The sequence below is a fragment of the Abramis brama genome, assembly GCF_963993115.1.
Source record: "Abramis brama genome assembly, chromosome: 15".
Classification (NCBI taxonomy): domain Eukaryota; kingdom Metazoa; phylum Chordata; class Actinopteri; order Cypriniformes; family Leuciscidae; genus Abramis; species Abramis brama.
Genome location: NC_139977.1, coordinates 20,095,044 through 20,114,419, shown reverse-complemented (window position 1 = coordinate 20,114,419; position 19,376 = coordinate 20,095,044). Strand labels below are relative to the sequence as shown.

The following is a 19,376-nucleotide window of genomic DNA, read 5'->3' as shown; positions in this document are numbered from 1 at the left end:
AATAAAAAAAATAATAATAATAAAAATTATGTATGAGTATGAGATGTATCGGCCCAAAAAGCACGTCGGCTCACCGGGAAAATGCCCGGTATGCCTGATGGCCAGTCCAGCCATGTATTTCAGTATTTTTGAGGGACGGGAGTATGGTCATTTTATGCATGCATTCCATACAAATCGTAATAATCATAATAATCAAATATGACTGGTATGTGTAGTGTTCAGTCTGTTCATGAAACGAAAGTGAAAGCATGTGTTCGTGCGCCAGCAGCACAGCTCATGACGCAATTGGCAAAGACAGATGTAAGGAAGTGGATGTGGAATTATCTTTCTTAATGTACGCTAAGCATAAACAAGGTTGGTAAATTGCTTTATGTTTTATGTCAAATAGCCTACGTGGTATAAGGGTTGGTCTTACTCTTAGGTCTGTGTTTTTTTAAACGGTGTCGAATATTCTTGTTACCAGATCGTCCTCCAAAGCGCTGTGCTTTATAAATCTTGTTGTTGTTGCTAAACAAACAGATGGGGATACACTGTTAATCAAGTGAAATGTCAGCAATAGATTTCTTTTTAAGCCTTAAACAAAACAGGCAACGTGCACCACAGGATACATAGGCTACTCTGTAATCTCTCGTGGGAGGCATGAGAGAATGTTTCATCCAATTCTCTGTTATCATTATCATAGTTGAGTCTTGAGTCTGTTTGGAGTATGTGAGTCACATGACTTGGTTCAAATTTTCTGTGCTTGGCTAAAGCCAACATTGTCCCCCCAAATGAAATGAAAATGAAATGGCCTGTTTAAGGGTTAATAAGAAAAATGTGTACTTACATGATGAAAATATACAGAATATATATAGTAATCATAGGTCTATCTTGGCTAACTGAACATATTTTGAAGGGTTATTTTAACAGTTTACAGTTTTGATTGTTTTTTAAATTTGTGTTGTGTAGGAACTGCAGTCTCAAAAAGGAGCATCCAAAGTTCATTGCCATCGCATACTGTTGTGTAAGTGCCAAAATGCCAGTGGAATTCAGTGGATGGGCGACATACAGTGATAAATCAAAGCACCTTAAACCAGGTCAAGAACCCAAAAAGAGCCATGGCTACACTATGTACCATGGGACACTCAAAACCAATGCCCCAGCTATTATATCATCAGGGTTTCGGCCCTCTGCTGGGGGAACTCTGGGTCCTGGAGTCTACTGTAGTAGGGACATTAACAAAGCAATGGGTTACCCAGCATGTGCTCCCAATGACAGAGTTGTGTTTAAGCTACGAGTAAGAGTCGGTAAAGTGAAAAAGATTGACATGCAAAGCCTGAACCAGATGACCTCGTGGCATCAGAATGGATATGATACGGCCTGGTTACCTGCCTCTGTTTCAGGACTTGAGGAGGACTGTGTTTTTGACCCAAAGAGGCTCACTGTGATTGGGATAGCCCATTGCACAGACTCCAGTGCTAAGAGTTCTCTGGAGAGTCTCATAAAGCAGAAAAGCCAATCGCAGGACCCAAAGGGGAAAGATCTGAAGCTGTGTAAAGGCTGTGGAATGCAAACACAGGATAAACACACAATGGAGAAATGCTGGTCCTGCAAAGCATCCATATGCCCCTTCATGAAGAATCATATTTGCCGAAGGAAAGGGAAGTAAGCCAATACACTTTGCTTTGTTAAAGGCACTTAATAAATAAAACTCATTATTATACTTGAGGTTTTTTTTCTTTCTCAAACCAACACTGCGGAAATGTACATCAAATAGTAAGGTTGTTAACGTTATATTTACACAAGACCATTCAAAATGATTAATCAGTTTATTTTTAATTTGTTGTTTTCTGATAGATATTGGAGATTGAACCATGTATTATTAATAATATTGGATAGTGAACCAAAACTGTAAACTTAACATTTAACAAATTTTGTGAAATTCTGCTTATCAATTATATCACTAGTGGTTAATTTGATCAGATTAATATTGTTAAGTTTAGTTGATTATAACTCCTCAACACCTGCAACAGTTTGTGCCAAACATCATACTTATCAAAGTTTGAATTGATCACTGTAATAAAATTTGTTTTGTAATATGGTGTAATCTTTTGAGTACTTGAGAGTACATAACAATAAATAAAGGCACTTTCTATTTAATAAAATATATTGTTTTTCTCTTCTGTTCTGCAGTTGCAATTATGCTGTATCTTTGTAATAATTGTATCTTGTATTTTTAATATTCATGTGAAGTTTAGCAAAATATTGAATAAAAGGAAAATGTAGCTTTTTTAATTAGTCTAAAATCATCCAAATTTTACATAAAGTTAATGAGTGGCATTTTTTTTAGAATTTAACAATCTGACACATTGACTCTTGCTATAAGCCAATACTTGCTGTAAACATGCTCAAGGCTTTCTGAAAGTCGGTAAAAAATAAATAAAAGTGTAGCAGTGTAGACCTATTTACCACTAAAAACCTGGGAGAAAAGCAAGCACATCTGAACTGAAAAAGTAATACCAGTACGAAGTATAAAAAACAGAAATCAAATGTTTTCCTATCTTATCTCTTTTCCTGCTTGGCATTCTGAGAAGTTTCCCACCCAGCAATAAGCTATTTACATGCAAAATATGATGTTTTAAAGGAAGGAATGAACTCTGTACTAGACACCTCTTGAAGTTGGGGTCTAAAATGAAATGGGCCTTTGGTTTTATTAATAATTCCTCCTTTCAAAGATTTTAATTATAGACTGAATTTCAAATTCACAAATTCTCTATTCACTCTTATGTGATCTAATAATTTGTATAGCCTTTCATGAATAATTTTTAATGTGTTTGCAATGTAAACTTGTATAAAACATGCACCTGCTGCACAGCATCACAATTTACTGTATGTATACAAGGTGTTAGTAAGAATTATGGATCCTGGCATTGACATAATTCGTCAACAACGTTTTCACTTCTGCTTCCCTCCCACCTCTGTTGCAGATGAAAAATGTACAGTACAGATCAAGTTATTCAAGGTTGACAGGTCAGGATGGGATGGGAAATGATCAGAGCCTTTTTTCCCATTTACATAGCCAAAGTTGGCTTGCATTTCTTCTGGGAATGAAAAGATCAAAGCTCTCAGGATTTCAATTTTAGGAAGAGAAGAGGATCAGTGTGAAATATGTGTCAATGTTATCATATATTGCCTAAAAAGCAAGTTTTATACTTTGTATTTTTTTTAATAGAAGGAAATGTCTGACTTTTGCTTGCTGGCTGGATAAATAAGATATTGAAAGTTAATGCTGGGTTCTCCTGTAATTTGCTCTTTGTTTTACATGTATCGGTTTATGATAAATATATATCTAGTCATATTTATCTATATTTATTTATTAACTATAACAATGTTTAAAATAAAACATAACTCAAAGATTTGTGCCTGAAATAAGTTTAATTTATTCATACCTAGCAACAGGGTCAGAATTTGTAGTACAATATGATCATCATACAACAAATATTTCAGAATTCCAAACTTCATTGGAAAGCACACTTAATAACGCTCATGGCAGGCACCATACGCTCCTTGCATTCTTGGGCATATTTCATCAATGACTGTGATTCGTCTTGGATCCCAAACACAGTCTTCCTCAAGACCACTTGGCACCATCCCACAGTCTGGAGGGCACCAGGCAGTGTCATACCCATGATCATGCCAGGTTTTCTGCATTGGATGACCTTGACGACCAATCTTTATCACTCTCCCAACATCGACCATCACTCTCAGAACTACTCTTTGGTTCTCATGTAATAACAGAGGGTATTTGGAGGCCTTCTGTAGATCTCGGCTGAGGTAGACGCCAGGCCCAAGCATCCCTTTAGAAGATTGTTTGAAGCCAGATACTTTGATTTTTTCAGCAGCCTCCCTTGATGTGCCATGGTACATTCTGTAGACTTTACCCCCAGTTGGTTCTATGTAACTCTCAAGACATGGTGGAGCACCTGCACCCAAGTCATCTTCAGCCCACATGTTTGCACCTGGACAAATCAAATCTTGAGCAATTTCAAAGAAACTCAGAATATTACCAGATCACTAGCAAACAGACATAAAGACAAGCACACTTAAAATGGTATTAAGAAGTAATTTATATTTACAATATAAAATCATTCCAGTTGTTATGAGTTTTTTTTTGGCACCAAAAAGCTAAAAGCACCAAATAGTTTTTAACAAAGTCCAAGTGCCTTACCTCTGATGTCGCTTCTAATGCTGATCACTTCCTTCTGAGAGCAGGTAGGCTTATAAATACACATCTTTCAGGGTGTGTCCATGACGAAAGGTTCAGTTCAGGTTTAGTAGTAGTTTCAGTTTAAATCATCTTGGTAAACATTTTTACAGATTGAAATAACACTTTGTGTATTGAATTTCTGAAGTGTTGATTTTAAAGAGAAAAAGATTGAGATTTTACAATTATAAGATAATTATTTGGTAAAACTGTTGCCTTTTGTTTTTTTTAAAACATTCAAAAGCAAAGAGACATATTAAATTCTCTCAAAATAAGCCCAATATATTGATAAGTCTGAAGTAAACAGGATATTATGTGACCTTTGTCAAACTGTTATAAAACAAGCTGGAAATATAAAGTATTAATATGAAAATGAAAACATATAACTTTGATATCCATACAGGTTCTTCTTGTAAAAATGACCACTGGACTGATACGTGAAATTATCTGCTTATTAATCATGCTTAATTGATATCAAAATGAATGAAAACTATACATTTCCCCCCCATTTTTGTTTTAAACAAAATTAAGTTTCATTTTTGCTATAGAGGACTGCTTTCCTGTAAATGCCCCACCCAAACAGAAATGATTACTGCACAGATGACAGATATCTGAACAGTGCAGTTTAACAAACAATGAATACAACCAATCTGATGCCCAAACTGAAAAGAGCAACCCACAACTTTAAATAATTATGTACTTTTATTTGAGGTCAAACAAGAAAAATGAATTAGAAAAAGGTGAATATCACTGTTTCCAAGTTAGAAATTCTCTCCATTCCAATAATTACATTTTACAGAATATTTCATGTTCAAACCAACAGTGGAGGCTGACCAAAGGTTTTAACCAACATAATTTGGATCAATACCACTAACACTGTTTGCTATTTACTTTTGAGAACTTTTGTATCAAGTTTACACTCTCTCATCTTACTGCTTTGCATTTTTGTTCCCAGAACATTTGCATGTCAATAGAACATGAGATATAAACGAAAAGATGGATGGTGTTATAGTAGTATGTGTCACGTATTGGCCTATAGGTAGTTGTAATGAGCGCAGATGCAGGAAATCAACAAACACAGTCTTTAATGACAAACCCTGAAAGGTTACACGCAGGAGATCACAAAGGAAACAATATTGCACAAACACATTATACTAAGACGTTAATGACACTGAACATTAAACAGAGGAAACTAAGAGTTTACATATAGACAGAGTAATCAACAGAACAGGTGAGGAACTAATGAGTATGGAATCAAACTAGCAGACATCAGGTAAACTAAAATATAAAATATATCAGCTCTATGGCATTCAAATGTGCTTTTGTATTGTGATTGTTACACACCAAACATTATAAAATATAATCCACACAGAGAAGGAATGAGCACATCAACTGGGAACACACATGGAACTAGGAACTTCACTGATCTAAGTTTTACATTAACTTTATAAAACACTTGAACTGCTAAGTGAATATTTCTAATTAATTCATATAATGTAAGAATATATTTAATATTTATATATAATTAATATCATATTTATTGTTTTGTTTTAGATTACATGATGAATTAATAGTATAGTGGAAAAAAAGAACTATATAATTTACCCCCTTTTCCCATTTCAGTTATACCATTTAAGTTTTGTTTCTGATTTACAGGACTGTTTCCCTGGAAATCCCTCACTTAATCAGGAAATATGTACACAGCTGCGACAGAAGGTGTTTAAACATATCAGATTACAGTTTTTCTCGATTGCTTAAACACATTTCTTGAAACTATGCCTCGTATTCTCAAAACTGTAAACACAAATCCATAACGTCTCACCCAATTCCCCAAACATCCTATTTTCAGGTCAAAATGAAGCTCTACACTCAAAACCATTCACTCTTGCTGAAAAACCAAACTTTGCCCTCAGACAGGACACACAAGCCCTCAAAATCACACACACTACAACATAGTCTTAAACACTGCTGCAATAAATTCAAAACTACATTTCCAAAACTGGTAAGTTATGTTGCTTGTGGTTCCCCCCTCACAAACCTTTTCACATGATGAACACAAAAGACACAACCAATGGATACATTGGCAGATGTTTATTCATTCATGTACACAGTACAATGCAAAAAAAAAAAAAAAACTCTTTTTTCCCTTTTTTTCTCTCCTCTAATTTTTTTTTTTTTTTATATTTACTTACTGTAAGATGTGTGTGACCATCATATGACAGTAAAAGAGCACACACAAACCTTATTCTAATATGGAATTGTATTGGAATGGTAAAGAGTGTTGGTCGTGACAGGAGGGTCTCCACTCAAGGATAGAATATGATGAACATGTCTTAGAATGTTCCACATATGGTTGAAATACCATCATTTGCCTAGAAAGATAACATTCTGGGAGTCAGGACTATAAAGGATGAAGGATGCCCTCCCTTCACCGTCACACTCTGCAGCCGCTCTGTGTGACTGTACGACTGCTGGCCTTTTCTTGCAAGAAAATAAACCTCATCAAAGACTATTGGAAATGTTTGTTTTTATTCAGTGATAGAATTTTGTTTGCCACCACACCTCCCTGAAGGTTCTCGAGGCGACGGTAAAGCGACTCAAATTTGGCCTTACTCGTAGCCCAGCCTCCCTCATAAACATACCATTGATAAAGACATGGGCAACAAGAGTGGCTTGAATTTCATCTGAGACTGCTTGTCTTCTTGCCCTTGCCCTTGCCCTTCCTCCTCCTCCTCCTCCTCCTCCTCCTCCTCCTCCTCCTCTTCCTCCTCCTCCTCCTCCTCCTCCTTATCCCTCCTCGATCTCTTCCTTCATGTCATTCTGGATCCATTGTTCCAAAACTCAATAAACTGATTTGGGCCCTTTTATATATCTATTGAAGGTTCTGATTGATGTGTGTTAAATTTTGACTCTTAGTGTTTCCACCTGGGTAATTGTGTGCTAACTGAGCTGAAGCTGTGCTGATTTGAGTGAACAATATTCAATGCTAGTGCTTTATACATGACAACATGGTGTAGGCAATGAGAAATGAAGGGATTTGTGTGTAGAGTTTTGCAGTGACAGTTCAACAAATCTGACTCATGTGTCAAAACAGGGAATAGTGTTTATAGTTAAGTGAAATGGGTGTGCTTTTTGATAAATGGCATTATGGTTTTGAAATTTTAGTTCAAAAGCCTGGTTATAGTTTAAGCAATCGAGAAAAACTGTAAAGATCAACACATGAAATTATTTACTTTTATTTGAAGTTAAACAAGAAAAGTGACTGTGACCAATCAGTTTCCATGTTAGAAATTTGCTCCACCAGTAAAACACAAAAGATTGAATAGGGTTTGATGATTAAGCACATTGTTTTTGTGAAGGAGAGTGCTATAAAGTCTGTTGGATCATTTGGTAAAAGTGTGTTGTCCCTTTTTCTACTACATCCAAAAGCAAGAGAGTTGTCCTGATTCTCCAAACCCAATATTTTGATAAGTCTGAAATAAAACAGGGTATGATTTGTGTCCATGTTACAGGTTTGTTGACCTTTATGAAACTTGTAATAGCAATAATCTTTTTTTATTGTTTTGGGAAAATAATTTACTTGGGTCTGATGTTTCAATTGTTTACTGAAAGTTATTTCTCTTGATTGTGCAACAAAAACAATCTCTGGTCAAAGACGGTTGCTCTGTTTTTCTTTCATTCTTAAAAAAACGCCTAGTCCTATATATAAAGATGCTTAAAGGCAGTCCAATAGTAAAACAGAGCAAACCATTACAGAGAAAAAAGGGGTGCTGAACGAATGTACGTAAATAACATTTACAATCACACAAGATAGTTTGAGTATCAAAAAGAACATTTTAAATAATTGAAAAGCATCAGAGAAGTACATAAAGCAGGTCCAGTTTAATAATATTAATATTTATTTTTATGTATTTATAGATATCTTCAGGGTAAGAACAATGGGGGATTAGTATGTGATGATTTCACATTATTTTACATTCACACATTTTAAGTTAAAAGCACCTGATGGTTTCTATAAAGTAACAGTTATTTTGACTATAACATAACAGCATTTTTACATTACCTCTCAAGGGTAATTTTAATGCTAAACAATCATGTTAAACGTCACACACTGACTGCTTTCATTGCACTGATTCTTAAGTACTGTAATAAGGCAGACTGCAAAACAGAAAATGAAACAAAGTTTATTTGTCAAGGAATTATTTGGGATTAACCTGTTAAATGTGTTCAGAGTGTGTGTTTTTCCACTTAGCACGAGTCAACACCATCTGAAACAAAATACATAAAATATGTTGGTTCTATGAGAATAGAACAACAGATCTTCTTATTATACTTTGAGGCATATACTCATATCAAAACAGAAAAGACAATTTTAATTCTCATGCATCCCTGTAAATGCAGAGTGTCTGCAGATAATCATTTCTGTGAACAAGCAAATAACTGCAAACCTCCTGATCACAGTGTGACAGAAGATACACAAAAACAACAGCGATAACGGACAATTATTTGGCAAGACAGTCCTGCTTTTTCTTCCTTTAAGGTTTATGTGAGTATTTCGATTAGGATCAGTAACAAAAAGAATAGACCGGGTAAAACCACTTCTAAAAATGGGTAGATCATTTCAATGACCTGAATCCGCTGTGGATCCCAAACACAGTCTTCTTCAAGGCCGCTTGGCACCATGCCACATTTTGGAGGGCACCAGGCAGTGTCATAACCGTGATCATGCCAGGTTTTCTGCAGTGGATGACCTTGGCAATCAATCTTCTTCACTCTCCCAACATTGACTTTCACTTTCAGAACCACTCTCTGGTAAGCACGCAGCTTCAGAGGATACCTGCAAGCCTTCTGTAGATCTCGGCTGAGGTAGACACCACGTCCCAGCATGCCATCATCAGACTGACGAAATCCCTCTTTTCTAATTTTCTTTGCAGCCTCCATGGATGTGCCATGATACATTGTGTAGACTTTGCCTGATCTTGGATGTGTGTTGCTTTGGAGGGAAGTTGAACCATTTCCACCCAACATTTGCACCTGGACAAATCACAAATAGTATCAATATCTTCAAAATATCTATAGAAACAAATAAGATTTATACTGGATCACAACTTAAATAAAAATAAATGATGTTGAAAAGAATCTTACATTTACAAAACATTATCTGCAATGTATAATCTTATAAAGAGAAATTCCACTTACCAATCGTCGAATTCAAACTCAGTGACAAGCTATTTGATCCCGGGAAATGCCATATAGTCCAGCCCTCTTTTTGTGGTACTTGAGCAAACTTTTAGCCCGTAGACCAGTTAAAACATTACAATATAGCATTAAACAGTGTAGTTGAAGGCATACACAAGAATACCGGCACTTTTCAAACGGTATAGGCTAGCCCTTTCTGAAAGTAATGAAAGAACTCACTTTAAACGCAAGGGTGCGATCCCCAAGCGTTGTCGCGTACATTCAACACTAATTAAAACCTTAGTTTCAGCCGGGCGGGATATTTCTAAAACAATCAAATCTTCCGTTTGTCTCTCCGTCCCTCTCTCTTCTACTTTCACTTTCCTAGTGAATCGCTATTGGCCACCATTGGACATCCACATCAAGCGACGTCACAATCAGGCAACTATGGAGAGATTATTGGGTCAGATTTAAAACTAAAAGTCTAAAACTAAAAGTCTTAAACGAAAACTAAAAGTCTAAATTTGAAACTAAAAGTCTAAGTCGAAAACTAAAAGTCTAAGAAGAAAATGAATTTGGTATTTAGGATTGGGCATTTAATCATTTAGCCATTTAGGATTTAGGATTGGGAATTTGGGGATTTAGGATTGGGCATTTGAGGATTGAGGATTGAGGAGTGTATGCAAATAAGGAGGCGTGGCCCAAATACTGGAGGCTGGGTTTGAAATGGCTGGTGCGCAGAGGCACCTTATGGACAGCAGAGGGAGCTCCCAGTGCTAAGGAGCACTGTAATGAAACCAAACAGAGCGAGTGAGCAGGGCTGGAGCGAGGACTGTACTTTATGTAAGGGATAATGTATAGCGAGGCGGTTGTTATAGCGAATAACAACCCCGACAGGCTGAACTTGAATCAGCCTGTCGTCGGGGTTGTTATTCACTATAACAACCGCCTCGCTATACATTATTCCACTTATTACATGGCTACCTACAAAATACATAAATAATTTGACACAAAATATTGATTTAAAAAGGAGTTTATTGATTTAAAAACGATTGTATTGCTTCCGCTAAAGAAAATAGTCCGTTCCGCGTCCATAGCAACGCTCTGTTTTTCATGGCAACGGTGTGTTATACTTCGCAGCGGTCTGTTATTCTACATTGGAATTCAACCAAGCCAAGTAAAAAAATATATATATATTTTAATGCAACGCATCAGAAAAAACAAGGTTAGGAAACAGTAACTGTACGTTCACAATGCCGCCGAATTGAGCCGAATTGAGCTGCAAAGAAGCTCTGGCCGCCCTGTCAAGGACGCTTGTCAAAAAGTACGGGGAAGCTTGTTGACGCTTGTTGACAATGACAACAGTTGTTGATAGTGAGTGCGCGCGCGCAGATCTATTGTAACAGTACACAGTGATATTGTGAAAGCCGTGGCAAGAGACAAGCTTCTTATTACTATACCTGTGCTGTGTGCTGTCTATTAAAACGTATGCTTAAACAGGTGGTTCCTATCATTATCGGATTAATTGCACAGTTTAACCATCATAGAGTGAAAGTTTATCATTTGCATGTCAGTTTAACAAGGGCGCGCTTGACAGGGCATATATAAGAACGAGCAGAGAGAGAGAGCCCCGGCCGCGCGCGCGCACTCACTATTAATAATAATAATAATAATAATAATAGTTATTCTCGTCGTCAGACCGATAGCACTCCTTTCACTGGTGACTTTGTGTGTGAGGCCACATAAATGTTACAACGCTGTCATTAAGTTGAAGTTATCACATTGTAAAGTACAGTCCTCGCTCCAGCCCTGCTCACTCGCTCTGTTTGGTTTCATTACAGTGCTCCTTAGCACTGGGAGCTCCCTCTGCTGTCCATAAAGTGCCTCTGCGCACCAGCCATTTCAAACCCAGCCTCCAGTATTTGGGCCACGCCTCCTTATTTGCATACACTCCTCAATCCTCAAATGCCCAATCCTAAATTCCCAATCCTAAATCCTAAATGGCTAAATGATTAAATGCCCAATCCTAAATACCAAATTCCCAATCCTAAATCCCTAAATGCCCAATCCTAAATCCTAAATGACCAAATGCCCAATCCTAAATACAAAATGCCCTATTCTAAATACCAAATGCCCAATCCTAAATACCAAATTCCCAATCCTAAATACCAAATTCATTTTCGACTTAGACTTTTAGTTTTCGAATTAGACTTTTAGTTTCAAATTTAGACTTTTAGTTTTCGTTTAAGACTTTTAGTTTTAGACTTTTAGTTTTAAATCTGACCCAATAATCCCTCCATAGCAATCAGGCCAAAACCATGAAGATTAAAATAGCACGCCAGTTCAACAGCTCTTGGTTTGTTTGCTCTTTGATGATACTAGTGTTCAGTGTTGTGCTTGTGGATTTCTGAACTGGAACTGAACATTTAAATAGTTTCCAGGCAAAAGACAAGAAAACAACACAGGCTATTTTTATTTATTATTTATTTCTTTATTATGTCTTTGTTTAGATTATATATGCATATTAACATACTTTTTAACAAAACCATTTTGCATTTTGATTTCACATTGCTTCAAAAATATAATAATTCACTATTAAAATTAATTATTATTTAAATCAATTAATAATAATAATAAATCATCACTTAGCCTATACTGTGCATGTTTGTTTTTAGCAATGGAAGTAGGCTATTGATAAAAACAGCATGTAGGCCGACATATATATGACACAAAACTTCAAGGCAACTAAAATGTGTTTAAAGAAGGCATATTTTAAATTAATTTTATTTCTCCAGCTTCAGCATCAGAAACTGTTCAGAGCACTGTATAATGATCAAATTCTCAATAAAACACTATCATTTAGGATAAACTATTGCTAATTTCATTGCTCAGCTGGTAAACATCACATACTCCCTAGATTGGACGAATGACATCAATGACTGTGATTTGTCTTGGATCCCAAACACAGTCTTGCTCAAGACCACTTCGCACCATCCTACAGTTTGGAGGGCACCAGGCAGTGTCATACCCATTTTCATGCCAGGTTTTCTGCAATAGATGACCATGATCATCAATCTTTATCACTTTACCAACATTAATCTTCACTCTCAGAACGCTTCTCTGATGCATAGGCATAGGCGCAGGGACATTAAAGGCCTTTTCTACATCTCGGCTGAGGTAGACTCCATGTCCAAATATGCCATTAGACTGACAAAAGCCATGTGCTTTGATTTTTTCTGCATCCTCCTTAGATGTGCCATAAAACATTGTGTAGTCTTTGTGTTCAACTGCTGGAATAGCGTTTTGAAGGCTTGGTGGAATTACATCAATAACAGTGATTCGCTTTGGATCCCAAACACAGTCTTCCTCAAGCTTACTTCGCACCATGCCACAGTTTGGAGGGCACCAGGCAGTGTCATACCCATGATCATGCCAGGTTTTCTGCATTGGATGAAACTGATGGTCAATTTTCTTCACTCTCCCAACATCGACCTTCACTCTGATAACAACTCTCTCGTGTGGCTTATCAAGCGGGTATCTGCTGGCCTTGTTAAGATCTCGGCTGAGATAGATGCCACGTCCCAGCATTCCATCTTGAGATGGCTGAAAGCCATTGACTTTGATCTGTTCTGCTGCTCTTTCAGTAGTCCCGTGATACATTCGGTATATTTTACCATTCACAGGCTCTGTATTGCTTTGGAGACAAGGCACACCTGGATACAAGTCACTCTCTGTCCACATGTTTAAGCCTAAAGGCAAAAAATAGCATAAAGACAAAAAATAACCAGTCAGTTTTCATGTTCAAGTTCGGATAGAGAACAGCAGAAAGAGGGAAGGAAGTCATTAAGGAGGAATATGTTTTTTTTTTTTTTGTATTTTGTTTTGTATAATATTAGAACATTTATCTAAATCGTCACATTCATGATATATATTACCTTTGTGATGACAAATTCAGTCTGAGCAGAGATCAATCGTCTTGGACACACCTTAAACAAATAAGCTGAAGAGGCGGAGAAAAAATGCATCTGAAGCAGCGCAATTGAGAATTTTTTTTTTCTCTGATGACATACTTAAACTTAATATGACTATGCAAATTGTTTTATTCTATGAAATGTCAGCATGTACAGAGCATGGGTAAATGAAGAATCACTGAATGTGCTTGTATTTGAGGCACAATTTATGTTCTGAAAATAAGTAAAATATCTCAGCCAGTATGGCATTACTGTAAAGAACATTATCAGTCTGATGGGGTTCAAAGTACAGGTACAGATTGTGCATATGACTCAAGTGTGGACAGAACAGTCAGGCAATGATTTATTAAAAGTCAAAATCAATAGGATGAAAATAAGTCCAATAAGACTGAGGCTAAACAATGCTAAACAATGCTGAGACAAGCAATGATACAAATACAAAGCAGGCTCAAATCTTAATTCAGAAAATGGCCAAGAATAAACTGGGATAAATTGACTGAATAACAAGCATGAGAAAAACTGGGCAAAGAACTGCAGAATTTTACAGTGCTATTGACTAAAAGCATTTTTTATTTCACTAGATAATAACACTAGAAGACGTTTTAGATAACATTAGTATTGGCTACAGTATAAAATCATTTAACTGGTTATTCTGGGATTTGTAAGGCTTTATAATGACCAATAAACCGAGACAAAGTGGTGTCTTACCTCTGATGTCGCTTCTATTGCTGATCGTTCGTTCTGAAAGCAGGGAAAAATGGAATATCTTTCAGGGTGTGTCCATTACGGGAAATGCTCCACTGAGTTTCAGTTTCATTTCATCTTTGTAAACTATTATGTATTGCAACAACACTTTATGTAATGAAATTTTCTAAAGCGTAGTGCTGTAAATTTGATTGATTATATAATTTTTATGTTTAGAATATTAAAAGTTATAAAATTATGAAATTGTTTGTAAGACTATTTGGTAAAACCGTGTTCCCTTTTTTTGTCCCCCCCCCCCCCCCCCCTCTCATACAGTATGTTGATCATTTTGAAGCATGATGTAACCTTTGTAAAACTTCTATGAAAACAGGAACTGCTCTCATCTCAATTTTACTTTAACTTTATAAAATACTTGGTGTTATGGAATTACTTGGACTGCTTATACTAGCCCCCCAATGGTAGAAGTCAAAGCTTAATGGTCCGATGCTTACATGGACTGCTGAATGATTTAAAATTTCTAATGAATTAATTTCATATTTATGTATGATATTGCTATTGATTTATTTTAGAATACATGTTTTATTACTATTGCAAAAATATGAACTCTCTATTTTACCCCATTTTCCTATCATTTATGCTGCATTTCTGATTTACAGGACTGGAAACCCCACACATTTAATCAGTTTAATGAACAATACATATACTCATCTGATATGATTTTAATACATGAAATTATTTATTTAGCTTATAAGTTAAACAAGAAAAATATATGTGATCAATATGACATGTTAGAAACTCGCTTCAGACCAGTAAATGCATTTTTTTTTATAAGGTATTTTGAAGTTTAAGCACACAGGGTGATCACAACACAAATACCATCATTGAAAAACACTGTTTACTGTTAACTGAAATTTGCTATTGGTTATGGACCACATTTCTTTCATGCTTAGAATAAAAAGCATCTTTGGAATCAAAATATCAGATTTTTCTTAACTTTTGAACCACGCCAACTAAACTAATTATATTTCCCAGTAATTTCTTCAAGAGGACCTATGCAAAATTCACTTTTACATTTGAAAGTGTGTCGGCAGTGTGTGAACACAACCACCCTAAAATGGTGAACTTTGTGTGTTTTTGACATAACCTTGTATGTACCGGTATTTGACAGTTTAAGCACAATAAGATGTGAAAGACAACAGTTTAATACTCAAGAGACTGACGTCCAGCTCTCTGTGCGTGAGCTTCGGATTTGCGCGCCCAGAAAACCATAAATCAGAAGTTTAGACTGATATGGCTTTAAAACACATGCAAAGGTTTTTTTTCTCCTCGTCTGTTCTTATATTGTTGTTTATCTGTGTTTTGTTTTCATTAGTTTTTTGTAGAATTTCTGTATGTATTTCTGCAATACATTTTTTTTTTTAATTTAAATTTATATAAAAATAAAAAAACATGCAGATAATAAACTTTCATGATGATAAAGAACTAAAGATACATGCATGCATTATGATAATTAAAGATACATGAATGAAAAGAGCATGTTTTTCCTTCCACTCAAAAATGATGAATTTACAACATGGTAATTAATGATCTGTGGGTGAGCTGAGCTGAAACTTTGCAGACACATTCTGGGACACCTCAGACTTATATTAGGTCTTGTAAAAAGGGACATAATAGGTCCCATTTCAGTAACAACCTTGATTTTAGCTTTGAATTTGAAAACAAGTGCAATGTGCAAAACAAGTTGCAATTATCCATGCAGTGCATTATTCATTTGACAGGAAATATTTTATTCTTAAAACTCATGAAAAAGGAAGCAGTACATTTGCAATTTCTACCTGTTTTATGTTGTTGTTGTTTTTTCTTTCTTTTTAACAATAATAAGCACATTACACATTTGGGTAAATTACATCAATGATCTGAATCCGCTGTGGATCCCAAACACAGTCTTCTTCAAGACCACTTCGCACCATCCCACAGTTTGGAGGGCACCAGGCAGTGTCGTACCCATTCTCATGCCAGGTTTTCTGCAGTGGATGACCTTGATAATCAATCTTCTTCACTCTTCCAACATTGACCTGCACTCTAATAACAGCCCTCTCATGTTCAGGCAAATGAAGCGGGTATCTGCTGGCCTTGTTAAGATCTCGGCTGAGGTAGACGCCACGTCCCAGCATTCCATCTTTAGATGGCTTAAAGCCCCAGCTCATGATATGCTGTGCAGCATATAGAGATGTCCCATGATACATTAGGTAGTTTTTACCATTCACAGGCTCAGAGTAGCTTTGGAGACACGGCACACCTGAATACAAGTCATTCTCTGCCCACATGTTTAAACCTAGAAAAACCAAACAAAACTGTTTATCTGCTGTTCTATAAAGAGGTGGTGGTGAAATCAGAGAGATAGCTTTTGCTGTAAAGTTTAAAGAAATATGATGCTTACCTCTTGGATGACAAATTCAGACTGTGCGCAAATCTGCCAGAGGTGGAGAATATCTTGAAGCCACACCTTCAACAAGTTGGAAACCCCCAAACTTTAAGTTTCGTTTCTTTCGAAAAAATTATAATCGGAAACAGCTGCCAGACAGCAGCAGAATGTGTTTACCTTAAGTCAAAATCTTGTTTTGAATTCAGAATTTCACAATTCACAGTTTCTTTGTGCCCCTTATTGTCATCCCGTCTTTAAAATCTCTTCCACATTATTTTGTACAGTTAACTATATAGCTTTACAGTCATAAAACAACAGCTGCTCTTAAATAAAATCTTTTAATTCACAATTCAGAGTTGGGCTCAAAGGGAGTGGATTCTGGAATCCACTGCCGCTTCAATGTATATCTAATGAGTGATTATAATCAAGGTATCAATCAATATTTTTCCTTTTACAAAGTAAATGATTTGACTGACTTCTTTAAGCTTATGAGATTTATGTAGTTATACATATATCAATATGTCTGTTTAATGGAATGTGCTCTCTCTATGTTTTTGAGAGAAGGACCCAACATGTGTTATAACAAGACAGCCGAGGGCACTGGGTTTACTTCGCCTGTTGTATACTGTGCATGACCACTTCTTAATTAAAGCATTAAATTCAACTTTTCGATATTCAAATACTAGAGGATAATAATGGAATATCGTCTGAACCTCTCACTGAGAGAAAGAACACAATCTGAATGTTTTGGGAAACTCTCCTGTTTAGAACAGAGCTCAACCAGAGAATGTCTAATAAAGGGAGAACTTCCACTCTCAGTACACTTCCGGCTTTTGAACTGGTTGCAGTTCCACTCTGGTTCCATATGAGGGCGCTCACAGGACAAGTGCAGAATGAATGGAGGTCTATGGCGCTATACCCCTCAAAATCCACTTTTCTCAGGATATAATTTTTTGTCTAGTAATTTGAATGTTGTATTCGAAAGGAGATTCCTGGGTGTTAGATTTTTTAGAGTCACTTATTTGCTTTAAAAAGTAAAATGTCAATGACGTCATACACATCGTACGACCAGAGATACTGCTTTATGGCAATACTTCAGTCACTTTGTTGCTTTCGCGCTCTGCACTTTCTTTTCTCTCAAGGCATCGACAACACAGCTGACACAGGTAAATACACGTGCTAGAAGAGTTTTTGTTTTGTTGTTTTAAAAGACCACGCCTAAAATACACACGCACACACACACACGATGCCATCAAGCGGTATCTCTGGTCGTAATCAGTCCTTCACTGACCAATCAGCGTTCATTAGCAGAATGCTAGCGTGTTATGGGCAACAACAACTCAACCTGTAAGAAATCAAAAGGACTTAAGTACTCGTTCATTCAACTTTCGACCTATAACCCATGTTGAACTTGCAAAACCTACAATCAAATCTGAGATTTCTCAACGGCAATCGGGTGAAAGAGACAAATTTAGTCGTCTAGCTTCATAGACTCCCATTCATTTTGCACTCATGGGCGATCGCCCCCAGTGGAACTCTGGTGGAACTACAACCAAAATTCGGTACAATAGGACTTAATAGGGAGTGGCCAGGCTCTCCGTAGACGGGCTCTGGCTCAACTAACTTCAGCCTTGAAGAATCTGTGTATCTGTGTATGTGCTCTATATTCTTTGTTACAGACTTGTTTTCTTCAACATGCTGGCGCAAAGACACACTGTCTCGTGACCTCGGAGGACCACTCGTACCTAACTCAAGGTCCTGGTGTCAGCCGTACAGACTATGTGCTACTGCCTATCAGACCATGTGTAGAAATTTCCAATGTTTATCTATTTCTTATCTATCTATCTATCTATCTATCTATCTATCTATCTATCTATCTATCTATCTATCTATCTATCTATCTATCTATCTATCTATCTATCTATTTATCACAGAGCCTTAGTGTAAGTTTGTGTCTTTGAATTTCAAAACATGGTAATCATGAGAGGTCTATGATAATAACCCCAGTTGAATAGCAAGTGTGATATAAAAGTATGAAAATATAAAAAAGTTTAAAGATATAAAAATAAATAAGTGTATCAGAATGTTTGTCTTGGCAGTGAAATACTGCATGCAGATCAGAGGAAGTGATTTATTTTGTGAAGACATTTCCTGGAAAATATCATCTGGACGGATGAGGTCTTGTCTGCATGAGAACATAGAGGCACATGCATCTTCTGTGCAAAGCTGTAACCTTGCTTTTGTTGTTGTTGTTGCTAAGCAACCATTGGAAAGGTCCAAACAGAGGTTATAAGAGCCAGATATTCTTCACAACACATTTTAAGCATGAATTCTCTTCCTATTCATTTATTTTGTTGATGTCTGGAACTAGTCTGGAACTAGTCCAATCAGTCATTTTAAGAACAAGTCACACACATCTAAAAAGCTTTAAAGTTGTATTATCTCTCTCTCTCTCTTGTTTTTTCTGCACTTTAACAGCCAAATAATTACATTTATTATTAACTTATGAGTATAGCCTAATTGTCTGCTGATTTTTAATACACACATAATGCACAATAAATACACAGGTGACAATGTCACTTGGCAAAACACCATTTAAAAAAAAATTGCAACAAAGAATAGGCTACAACACATACATATGCAAAATATATTAAAACTACATACTACATGTATGTAGTTGTAACTACATACTACATATATGTAGTTTACCTGTACTACATGCAAATATTAAAAAGAGGGTAAATACAGGGAATTATAAAATGAACTAAAGTGTATTATAGCTGGCTATATTTTTTTTATAAGTATTACACAATTATAGAAACTTCAACAACAACTTTGCTGGCCAGATGGATTT

General features: G+C 36.2%; 2 protein-coding genes and 1 long non-coding RNA gene across 3 annotated transcripts; 1 reads left to right on the top strand and 2 right to left on the bottom strand.

The window, feature by feature from the left end:
- The first annotated feature begins 217 nt into the window (after positions 1-217).
- LOC311097640 (uncharacterized protein) lies at positions 218-2,131 on the top strand. Its single transcript, XM_084137473.1, has 2 exons — positions 218-354; positions 949-2,131. Exon 2 carries the CDS (start codon positions 1,016-1,018, stop codon positions 1,646-1,648), a length of 633 nt encoding a protein of 210 aa, XP_083993599.1. The 5' UTR covers positions 218-354; positions 949-1,015; the 3' UTR covers positions 1,649-2,131.
- Positions 2,132-8,411: 6,280 nt separating this feature from the next.
- Positions 8,412-9,012, bottom strand: LOC311097642. The gene is made up of 2 exons (XR_014609287.1): positions 8,873-9,012; positions 8,412-8,511 (listed from the first exon to the last, which is right to left on the bottom strand). It is a non-coding gene; the product is annotated as an uncharacterized lncRNA (long non-coding RNA).
- Positions 9,013-11,929: 2,917 nt separating this feature from the next.
- Positions 11,930-14,399, bottom strand: LOC311097634 (uncharacterized protein). Its single transcript, XM_084137465.1, has 3 exons — positions 14,101-14,399; positions 13,357-13,421; positions 11,930-13,170 (listed from the first exon to the last, which is right to left on the bottom strand). The coding sequence occupies exon 3, from the start codon at positions 13,160-13,162 to the stop codon at positions 12,335-12,337; it is 828 nt and encodes a 275-aa protein (XP_083993591.1). The 5' UTR covers positions 13,163-13,170; positions 13,357-13,421; positions 14,101-14,399; the 3' UTR covers positions 11,930-12,334.
- Positions 14,400-19,376: the final 4,977 nt, after the last annotated feature.